The sequence below is a fragment of the Euprymna scolopes genome, chromosome 36, assembly GCF_053919585.1.
Source record: "Euprymna scolopes isolate OS-2025 chromosome 36, ASM5391958v1, whole genome shotgun sequence".
Classification (NCBI taxonomy): Eukaryota; Metazoa; Mollusca; class Cephalopoda; order Sepiida; family Sepiolidae; genus Euprymna; species Euprymna scolopes.
Window position 1 is genome coordinate 80,920,539 of NC_136517.1, and position 12,335 is coordinate 80,932,873.

A 12,335-nucleotide genomic window follows, 5' to 3' on the forward strand; every position below is an offset into this window, starting at 1 on the left:
TTTTTCTAAAAAAATATAGGGTTCAAATAGAAAAGAATTAAAAGGCAGAGAACTCGATTTGAAGCTAAGGGATAAGTGACAATTGACAAAAGAATTTTTATTTTGACTGTTTTCAGAAATTGAGCTGACCAACAAAAATAGATACTTATCGATATTTACCTTTTGCTAATTTTATACTTCTGAGGAGAAGAGCCATTCTTTGAAACTCCATGGAATAATAAAACCTTTCACTTTTATTTTCATATGTCTTGCTTTGAATAAAATATTATAAATTTAATTCTACAATATCTTGACTTTTTCTACTTGTATATATATATATATATATATATATATATATATTAATTATATACACATATATATATATACATATATACATATATATATACATATACACATATAAATATATATACATATACATATAGACATATATATATACATATATATAGACATATACATATATACATATATATATACATATATATATAAATACATATATACATATACATATATATACATATGTACATATACATATACATATATATATATATATATATATATATATACATACATATAAGTTTTGTGGTTAAATCTTAAAATCTGAAAAAACAACATATAGAGACATATATTCGATTTAAGAATTTATTGTTTGAAAAAAGGAATATATAGAAGTAAGGAGCAATACGCTTTCGCTATATGGGAATATCACTTTCTCTCATGGGCCTATTTTCTGCCCACCTGGATTTATAACCCTGAACGACATTGGACTCCTTCCGATAATGGATTACCCAGGTTGTATCAACTTCTCTTTTCGTATAATTTTCTCCATATAATTATCCACAACCACTCAAAAAACTATTTGCAATAATTGTGCTGAAAAACAAAATAGCGTCCACTCGCAGCTGAACATTTTGCTAACTGCATTTCATTTCCTCTGATGATATGAGCCATTGTTGAAAATCCATGGATTAAGGAAATTAAAATAACCCTTTCTATATATGCCTTTGTCAAACAATAAATTCTTAAATCGAATGTATGTCTCTATATGTTGTTTTTTCAGAATTTAAAATTTAACCACAAAACTTATATATTGCTCTATTCTAAAATATTGAGCTTTTCCTTTTGGCTAGGATCACCTTTAAAGTATTACTTCAAGTAATATCTATCAGGATTTTCCATCTGAATTCTATCAGTGTCTTATCTCGCTTATATATATATATATATATATATATATATATATATATATATATATATATATATATATGAAAAAACAAAATTATTCATATCATCATAAACGATTCATCATTATTGCAAGACTTTCTCAACAACAACAGAGGTTTCATATTACAATCCAGTCGTTTACAAAATTTATGACAAGTAATATCTTGTGATCATACATGCATATAGACAAACATTGTTGAGCGCTGAATTGTACTGATATTAGTCGACTCAAAAAGATTTTTTAAAATGATGAGAAAATGTTGATGGATGATTTTTGATTTTGTACTTTTCAATTTTCATCACTGTTATATCCAGAATTATCATCACACACACACACACACACACACACACACACACACACACACACACACACACACACACACACACACACACACACACACACAGTGGCGCCAAAAAGAAAGTCCGCACTTGTCATTTTTTCAAAAATCACAAATTTAAGCTCAATTGAATGTAACTGTTTAAACAAACAATACTTCATTTTTGATTCGTCTTTTATTCCTCTATAATTTTACCTGTTCATATTTGACTTTGACTTAAAGCATTCTAATGTTCACACCAATTTAAAAAATTAACTTCAAATCGAGTATGTAAAAAAGAAACTCCGCACAATGGAAAATTGTTATTTAAATGTAACTTTAGAACATTAATGCAACACAAATACTACAGGAACACAATGAACTAGTTAATATTTAGTAGCATAGCCCTTCTGTAATTTGACAGCTGGCAATCTTTTGGGCATTCCTTGAATTAGTCTGTGGCAATACTCCAGTGAAAGGGAATCACACTTTTCTTTAATTTTTATCCAAAATTCTTCCAGATTTGAAATTTTATCATTGCGTAGCTGTTGCTTGATGTAATGCCATATGTTTTCGATAGGATTAAGGTCTGGGGATTGTGCAGGCCAATCCAAACATGGAATCTCATGCTCTTCAAGGAACCTCTTGACATTGCTAGCTGTGTGAATGGGAGCATTATCCTGCGTGAAGATGGGATTATCATTCAAATTCCAGCCAAAGTAGGGTAGAAAATGCTCAGTCAACACATTAATGGATTTGGTCCAATTAATTCGACCTTGCAAGTAAACTATAGGCCCTGGACCATTGCCACTAATAACACACACACAAAAATTGAACCTCCATCACCTTGTAGCGTTGAAACTATGCACCTAAGGATTAAATTCTTCATCATTCCTTCAACAGACGTACTGTCTACCATCACTAAACTTGTTTTTGTCACTAAAAATCACTTTTGACCAATATGAAGAGTCATGATCTTCATTGCATCTGATGAAGCAGGCGGCGCTTTCTGTTCTTTACAGAAATCATTGGCTTGCGTCTTGCAACACAGCCTCGCAAATAAAATTACTTCAATCTGTTCTTAACTGTAGAGAGAGAGCACTTTTATCAAGATTACACTGTTGTTGGATTTGAGGAGCCGTTTCAAATCTATTTCTTAGGCTGCGGATCTTGATAGCATTGTCTTCCCTGTAAGAAGTAAGTCTAGGATGAACAGATTTAGGGGCATCACGAACACTGCAGTCATTTGTACCGTTTTCTTATCACATTTCAATCTGTCACTAGTAGAAATTGAAATAATAAAGATTGGATAAACCAGAAAGGTGGCGATTAATGAGCTCCTGACGATCACTGAGAAAAAGTTGAGGCATATGGACTATTGTTACGTTGTATAACCTGAAACAAAAACAATTACAATTAGAAATACTTTGCTGCATAAATAGTGGACATTTTAAGCTCATTTTTTTGCTACAGAGTTTCTTCAAAGTTAATTTTTTAAATTAACATGACCACTAGGATACTTCAATTAAAAGTCAAATATGAACAGGTAAAATTACTTACATTCAATTTAGCTTAAATTTGGTTTGGGAAAAAATTACAAGTGTGGACGTTCTTTTTAATGCCATTGTATATATATATACATGTATATATATGCTAGTATTTATGTGGGTGTATATATTTATTTATATATATATATATATACATGTATATACATGCTAGCATATATATATATGCATGTATATATATATATATATATATATATATATATATATATATATACATACATGTATATACATGCTAGTATTTATATGTCTATATATATCTATATATATCTATATATATATATGTATATATATATATATGTATATATATATATATCTATACATATATATGTATATATATATATGTGTGTGTGTATATATATATATGCATGTATGAAAATAGCGCTAATACATTTTTTTGTTTAATAATCCAATCTTTAATGAAAACATGCTAGATAAATAGATGCACATTTCATGCATTTGCGAAGAATCATCACTTTCATTTAAAAATTTATAACGATGATTTCTACCAGTGTTTTTGATTGTATGGCGGTGATGAAACAACTGTTATTGTGAATTAAACACTAAGTTGCTTCATATGAGATCTTTTGTTGCGTCAGAAAGTATTTCAATTCATATATATATACATGAATATATATATATATATATATATATATATATATGTTTTTGTCTTTTTTAAAATATTATTGATGATTGATGGTTTTTTTGAAACAGAATTCACAAAACTTTTAACATGAATTTGAAAGTCTAACTTCAAAAAATATATCGAAGCCACAATAAATTTAAAAAAAAAAAATGCTGTCCGGAACCAAATTAGTCACAAAATAAATCTAGGCATTTAAATTACATATCAACATTTTATATATATATATATATATATATATATACATATATATACATATATATACATATCTATATATATATATATATATACATATATATACATATATATATATATATATATATATATATATATATATATATATATATATATATCTCACTGGGACATGTTATGGCATTCGGTAATTTGTTTTACTTTTAAGGAAATTTGTAAACTGTCCGAGGTAGAAAAAGAAAACAAAAAGAATCGTTTCAAAATGTGAAGCTTTTATCTTTGCGGTGGTTTATCCAAATAAGGGAAGACACGGATAACTTCTCCCATTCCTTTTGTCCGTCCCTCGCGGAAGAGCAGCCGAGCACCGACACGGATGTACTCGGGCTGTTTGATCAGATGGAATGTGACCAGAGCTTTCTCGTTGGTCTTGATGGCATCCTACAAAAGCAAAAAAAAAAAAAAGAGAAAATTAATTTTCTGGATTTTTTTCGATAATAACTCATGTTTATTTTTTTTCACCTACATATCAGCTGATATGCATCTCTGGCTTTCTTTTTTTTTTTTTTTTTTTTTTTTTTTTTTTTTACAAAGATGTCATCACTTATCAAGGCCCCGGAGGCCACTCGAGGATAAGGGCTAATGAGTATACATTAGTCAATGGGATTATAGCGTAGTAATCATAAGTAGTGGAGATTTTGTAAATTGGATTACTTAGAGGGACGGTTAATCAAGAACTTGTTTACGGTATTTATTTGCTTCCCCACTGAGCAAATCAGTCATGAGGCTATTTTTTAATCTGGAGAGGTGGGAGGGGGAAAGGGAAAGAGGACCAGTTTTCAAGAGGTGGGAAATGGAAGTTGCTAGTGAGAGCCTCTTGGTATATAGGGTTGCCCCTACATGGACCAGAAACTCATTGGCACAAGGGCAATGGTCTTTGATTGTAGCATCTGCCGGAACAGATACTACACAAAAGTGATTTGATCCCAGCCAAAAGGCCAAAAACAAGCAAAAGAAAAAGAAAATTAATTTTCTTGATTTTTTCCGATCATAACTCATGTTTATTCATTTTTTTTTTTTTAGCTACATTTCAACTGATATGCGTCTCTGGCCTTCTTCAAATGCATGTAAAAAATTTACTGTGAAAATAATCTGTTCATCATATTTTCTAAGTGTTTGAAGAAAGCAATGCAACAAGAAAGAAAACTAAAAACAACTTGGCTGATGTGATAACCTGCCCGGGTGTGGAGAGTAAAAAACTGAAATCTATATATATACTTACTAGCGGGGGTACCTGGCATTGGGTGAAGAGAGATGGTGTAATAAGGATATTGAACAAGGGCGAAGCAAAAAAAAAAAAGCATGGCTACCCAATGGAAAAATAAAAGATGGGATAAAACGAATGGAAAAAAATCACATAAACACATCTATATATATATATACAATAAAATAAAGTCAATTTTTCCCCTCTCTTAATTCAGACACCATAAACACAAGCACTACATATAATTGCAATATGATTCTGCTTCCTGCTGATAACCAATGCATGTTTCCATAAATAAACAGTCACTTCCATTCAATTATGTAAATTCCTACATTAGTTCCGTTCATCCTGATTCTCAAAAATCAATCATACTTAGAGGAAGTGGGTGTAAGTTTGACTCACTTAAAAATATCTACTTCTACTTTCCCATAGATCACCAGCAATTCTCCTTCATTGTTTTCTGACTTATTTTGTTTCATTTTGTTATTCTATGAAATTTTTTTCAATATATACAACTTCTTCAGTAATAAATACACAACACTATCTCCGATTTAGGAACTTATTTTTGCTGCATTCTGATTGGCTGACGTTAATTCACTTGTGGAACAATTAAATATCATTGCTGAATCCTAAACACATATGGTGTCTACTATTCTTTTATTCAGTAAAACACTTTCGGTTACAAATAAAATTCTTAAATTATAATGATTCTGTTTCTACAAAAACTATCACATTGTCCAAATATAAACAATTTTCACTTCTCTATGAGGCCTCATTAAAAGTACTTCGATATAATAATAAAATAGTTTGCTTTCGGATGCCTATTAATAGCTTTATAAGCTTCATTCTTAAGCATTCAGAAAACAATATAACTCGAAAAATAAGAATAATCAAATTAAAATAAATAACAACGATATTCTCAGATGTTTAGAAAACAATATCAGCAAAAAAAGGACAAAAAATATCACTAAAATTGAAATTGAGAAATAACACAAAAAAAAATGACGTTTCTGAATTTTTGAGATGAGGATTGGTTATTCGTAATATTTGAATTCATAAGACTACTGTTCTCATCTTCAGTGTGATTTTCACAACGTTTCAGTCTACGTAACCTCCGACCTTTTTCAGGTGTATCTTGTTGAACTCAGGAATCTTTCTTGACCTGTGGCACAGTGGTTAGAGTACTTAGAAAAAAAAAAAGTGATATTCTTCTGAAAGTTGAAGGTTCAATCCTTAGTGTGGCTGACCAAAAAGCTACAATTGTGAATTATTTAGGACCTCTATCCAGTCATGGCTGATGGAACAAGAGCATGCTACCCCCGTGAAGTAAATAAAGGGTTCTGCTCGAAATTCCGTCCAAATTCCCGAGTTTGACAAAAAGATTCCTGAGTTCAACAAGATACACCTGAAGAAAGAAAACATTGTCAAAATGACACTCAAGATGAGAACAGTAGTTTGACAAATCCAAATAATATAAACAGTAGTTTGACAAATCCAAATAATATAAACAGAAGACAATATCACAAAACGAGTTTTTACAAATATTATCATTAAATGCAAACTTACTTTGTCCATTTTCGTAATTTTTACTGTTTGCCGAACATTTCCGATGTGTATTGTAGTCTGGAAACCAGTTGTGATCTGCTTGGCGTGGAAAAGGACGTAAATATCGGCTTCAAATTCTATACTGGAGAAAAGTGAAAGTTGTGGGCTGACTAAAACCATACCCTGTGTGAAACAAGGACACAAGCAAAATTTGTTAGAATACATTTTAGAAATTTGTAAGAATACACAGCTATAAGCGTATATTATAATATGACATTCCTATAGCACGGAAATACCTAACACGCTTTCTTAAGGCTGATAGTAAGTCCAAAAGCTTTACAATCATCTGCATTTAAAAGTTCAAGAACAATGTTCTGAAAAGTTTTCGACTTTGCGTTGAGACGTCTACAGTTAAAAAGTTTACCTGACGTGCAAAACCGAAATTTTACCCCAATATCACAATTGTTAAAAGCATGCACGAGGATCACAGCGAAATATATAGAAAATAATGTAGGAGCAAGTATGTCACCTTATTTCACACCATTTTCAACTGAAATTGGATCAGACAGAGATCCATTAAAGTTCATTTGGGGTTTCATATTATGGTGTATCTGCTGAATCAACTCCACAAAACTAATAGGACAGCTTAGTTTCCTAAGAATCTTCCAGAATGCATTGCAATTAATGGTATCAAAAGATTTTGTCAGATCAACAAAAACTTGATACAAAGGCACTCGTTGCTCCATACATTTTTCCATTAACTGTTACACAGAGAATAACATGCCCATTGTGCCGCGGCCAGATCTGAAACCATATTGATTCTCTGAGATGATAGAAGAACAAATCCATTTCATTAAACGATTTAACAACACCTTTGCTAAAATCTTTCCTACTGCTTCAAGCAAGCTAACCCGCCTCTATAATCAGCACACTCAGATTTTGATCCCTTTCCTTTATAGATTGGAATCAATATTGCATCAATCCAATCTTGAGGGATAGCATTACCATGCCTAACAGCAAGGATGGGTGTATGGACTGCGTTGATAACGCTGTCACATCCAAATAGCAATAATTCAACAGGTATCCTGGTAAGTCCAGGTGCTTTTCCCTTATTAATCTCTGCTAATGTGCTTTTGATCTCATCAATGCTGGGATCAGTCATCATCTCATCATCGACCTACTTTTGAGAGAGACTATCAATAACTATATCATTTATTTCAGATGGATTATCAAAAAGTTCTCAAAAATGTTCCGTCCATCATTCCATGATCCCCTCAACATTGTTGAAAAGGGCAGAACCAACTTTGGATTTCACAGGTACCAACGTTGAAGGGTGTGGTCCAAAAGCTTGTCTGATTTTGAATCCTTTGAATTTTTGCGGTCATAATCTGTTCTTCATTCGCCGTGACTCATGCTGTATTCTTAATTTTGTTTCTTTATACACTTTTTCTGCAGTTATTTTAGCTGATCCATTAAAAGACAAACATATCTTGTGAGCCTTTTTTTTCTCTTCCAAAAGATTGGTGATTGTAGAATTATTTTCATCAAATCAATTCCTGTTTTGTTTTCTTAAAGCCAAGAATTTCAGCTCCCTTGCTATATACTTGTGACTTGAATCGTTCCAAAGTTCCGTCAAATGAGACATTAATAAACGAGATCCTAAGAGTTTCACACACTGCCTTGTTTTGTAACTTGGAGACATCCATGTGTTTAGGCACTTTTACTCCGTTGGCTGGCCCTGTCGGTGGGGCATTAGAATACGCCGACTGCCCCCCTGCAGAGGGTAAAAGTCCCTCAATGGAGGTCCTGGATATGACCTTAAACTATATCCAGTGGTGAGGCCCCAGCTTGTGGGCTTTGGGGAGTGTGGAGCCACCCTTTAATTACCACTGCTCCCAGGTCCACTCTGACCCGGAGTGGTAGTACCTGTTAGGGTCCCAACTATGGGTTAAATAGAAACCAACGTGAAAACAACAAATATATTCTATTAAAAAAATTTTCTTCCAAATCTTTGGATTCGGCATTAAATAACCCGAAAAGGGTTGATATGCCGTAAAACAACCAACCAACCAACTCTGTTGGCTCTGACTTTTTTCTTATACACAACTTAAGTTTAGCACGAACAAAATTGTGATCAGTGTCACAGCCTGCACACAGCATAACTCTTACAGTACATGATAACATAATCAAGAATATGACCATGTTTTGATCTAGGGTGTATCCAAGTTATCTTGTAAATGGGTTTTGTTGGTAGAAGGTGTCGCATACTGCACGATTATGTTCAGTACACAACTGCAAAAGAAGAATCCCATTATCATTTGCTTTACGAAGGCCATCTCAACATCTTCGTCGGTCACTTCTCAGCGGTTTCAAATTTGCAACTGTGTCATCATCAGTCATCAACACATATCTAAACCATCTGAGTCAACATTCACTCATTTTGTCCGCAATCAAAACGATACTGTACAGGGTGGAACAATAAATTGTCGCCCTAAAGAAAACAACACTACAGTTTAATTTTAAAACTTTTCTAAAAAAAAAAAAATCAATTCCAGTAGGTTGATTATGTAGTAGAGCTGACATCTATTCAATGTAGCCACCTTCAGCCTCAATCACCGCAGGTGTTGTGATCATTTCCAACCCATGCATTAAAGTCTCCAAGCAATAAAATCTTATCTGCTTTTGGTATTCCTTGGATATAATTCCCTAGATCTTGATAAAACCCATTTTGACATCCTGCCTACTATCCAAAATATTAAGATAACTGACACGTAATGATCACACGGTAAAAGCACTCTCACTAACATGATGCAATCACTAATTTCACAAGATTGTTATAACTGAGATGTGATTTTTGTCTGAAACCAACTCCTCCTTCCCTTTTTACTCCCTTGGGTTTGCCTTTTCAGAAAAATGTATATGCTCCATCTTTTTCACTAAAACACGTTTCAGGTAGAGCAGCAATATCCACATTGTATCTAGCTAATTCACTGGCAACAATAGCTGTTCTTCGCTCTGGATTAACCGACTCTTTCATATCAAAAGGTATCCATACATTCCAGGTAGCAATATTCAATATTTTTTAGAATAAGTCACATAGTTTTTCTTTTGTTTCCCCTGCAGAAATGAACAACCGCCAGCCAGCTGAAAATAGGTACAGACAATTTTTAGGTCACCTTTTCTAGACCTCTCTCATGGTCTGGGTGAGTAGTGCTGTCCCTTATAAGGGCTGCTCAGTCTCAAAAAGCCCCTCAAAACTAGTTCCTGTCCTTCCAAACTTACAGTGATGTTAAGATAAGCTTTAAGCCGCCTGTATGCAGATTTGTGACTCCATGCTTTCAACTCATTAGGTTTGTACACGTCGCCTCGCCTCTATCGCCACAGGACTTGTAAAGAAGAGATATCTGTACAAAATGATCTCAATGATAAATGCTTGTACGACACATGTATCACTCTCTGAGCATCCACAGTCAGCATCCAATGACAAGCAAGAGCAAGATAACTGGTAACTGTATCAGCTGCAGGTTTTCTTGCACGTCTGTCTCACAAAAGCGCTGACGTGTCAAAAGATACTTTCAAGACACAGAGGTCAGGCCACCACTAACCGCCAGATGCTGGAGAGACACATCATTGATTTGGAAATAAAAATCGAAGGTAACCTATTTCATAGACATTTGTTCATGCTGGTGTAATATATAATACTGAGTGACATTTCTTTAGTTGGCAATCAGCCGCAGGTTTTCTAGAGTGTCCTTCTCATAAAAGCGCTGACTTGTCGAAAGATACTTTCAGACACAGAGGTCAGGTCACAACTAGCTGCCAGATGCTGTACAGACGCATTGTGAATTTGGAAATAAAAATGTAATGTAACCTATTTCATAGACATTTGTTCATGCTGGTGTAATATATAATACTGAGTGACATTCCTTTGGTTGGCAATCAGACACGATGGGCATGGTCGCCAGATAGTGCATGTGTTTTTTTTATAAATGAACAAATGAATGAATCCAACAAAGACAAATTTTTCACCACTGTTGCATTGTGAATGTCTTGAAATTTTAAATAAATCATTTGTTTACAACGCTCACGTTGTTGTTGATGACGATGATGATGATGATGATGATGATGATGATGATGCATCACACAGATTATTTTTTTTTTTAAATGAACAAATGAATGAATCCAAAATTTTGAGACGTTTACAATTCAGCGGTGGTGAGGAAATTATCTTTGTTGTTCATTTTAAAAAAAAAATAATGTGTGATGCATCATCATCATCATCATCATCGTCGTCGTTGTCATCGTCATCGATATGGCAAAAAAATCGCACACAAACAATGCAGTATATAGCACTGCATAAAAAAAAACTATTATCTCGGTTAAAGATGTATATTTTTAAAAAATTCACTGGAAAATTAAAATTAATTTTTCAAACAGAACAATTTTGCACCATTTTTTTGTCTCCTTACAAAAATTAAAATCAAGATAAAACGGATCAAATCCAACGGATATTTAATATTTTTGAATGTTCAAGTAGAGGCTTATGCCCATATTATGGCCCCTATAATCCTGTATATTACTCCAAAGAAATCAAAATTTGGGCAATATTTATTAACTGGACTTTTTAGCTAGTTAAAAATGAACAAAAGTTATAGGCCATTTATTTAGACTGAGTGTTTAATGCCAAATTGGTTGAATATGGCTTAATTTGTGCTTATTTTTGCATTTAAATACTAATCCTAATAAACCCCTAACTGTGCATCGAATGGATACGATAACACTTACTTCACTGCACCTTATCATAACAAAGGCCATACAAAATTTCAACCAGATCAGCCCAGTAGTTTCTGAGAAAAAATTGAATGGAGAGACAGACAGACTAAGAGAAATATAATAGAGATTGATGTTTTATATGAATTGCTAAAAGTTCACAAAAGTCGGAGATATCTGAATTGCAACAACCCCCATCTTTTACCCCTTTACATAAAAATAAATTAAACTAAATATAGACCACATTGGACTCCTTATGCCTAGCAGCTATGTTCTGAAATATATAATGATCGGTTAATTAGTTTGGGAGTGAATCCAATACATACAAATATATAAAAAAACTTTATATATAAACAGATATTTTCATTTTTCAGCAAGAAAATAAAACTTTTCCACTCACCTTTCGTAACGATTCTCTTTCTACGTTGAGCAATGCGACTGTAGCCGATTGGCCTGCCTGTATTAATCGGCAGGGGAGGCGGTTTCGATGCACTGTCTTCACAGTCGCTTTGTGAAAGTCTCCGTCCAACATTGGACCCAGCATCAGATCATCGCCTTCTCGTACGGAGCCTCTAAAAGGAGAAAATCAAATCACATCTTCTATATATATATAAAAGCGAAAATGTATGTATGTATGTATGTACACTTTTCCTCAATGTCCACAAAAGGCTTCTTTCAGAGAAGCGCTCGCTTGCTTCACAACTTCTTAAAACTTTTTATATCATCTATAAATTGTAATATCTCACACTTAACCACGGAGCTCGCCTGTCTATTTAATTTTATTGACTTTCAAACGTTAATTATTCCACATTTCCCGCATCGGCACG

At 33.2% G+C, this 12,335-nt stretch overlaps 1 protein-coding gene across 1 annotated transcript in view; it reads right to left on the reverse strand.

The window, feature by feature from the left end:
• Nucleotides 1-4,187: 4,187 nt before the first annotated feature.
• LOC145260627 (GTP-binding protein 2-like) overlaps nucleotides 4,188-12,335 on the reverse strand; it is a 93,164-nt gene continuing 85,016 nt past the window's right edge. The window contains exons 10-12 of the mRNA XM_080118941.1: nucleotides 11,909-12,080; nucleotides 6,760-6,921; nucleotides 4,188-4,370 (exon numbers count right to left, since the gene is read on the reverse strand). Coding sequence (XP_079975067.1) covers nucleotides 4,206-4,370; nucleotides 6,760-6,921; nucleotides 11,909-12,080 — 499 coding nt within the window. The 3' untranslated portion in view covers nucleotides 4,188-4,205. The remainder of the gene's footprint in view (nucleotides 4,371-6,759; nucleotides 6,922-11,908; nucleotides 12,081-12,335) is intronic.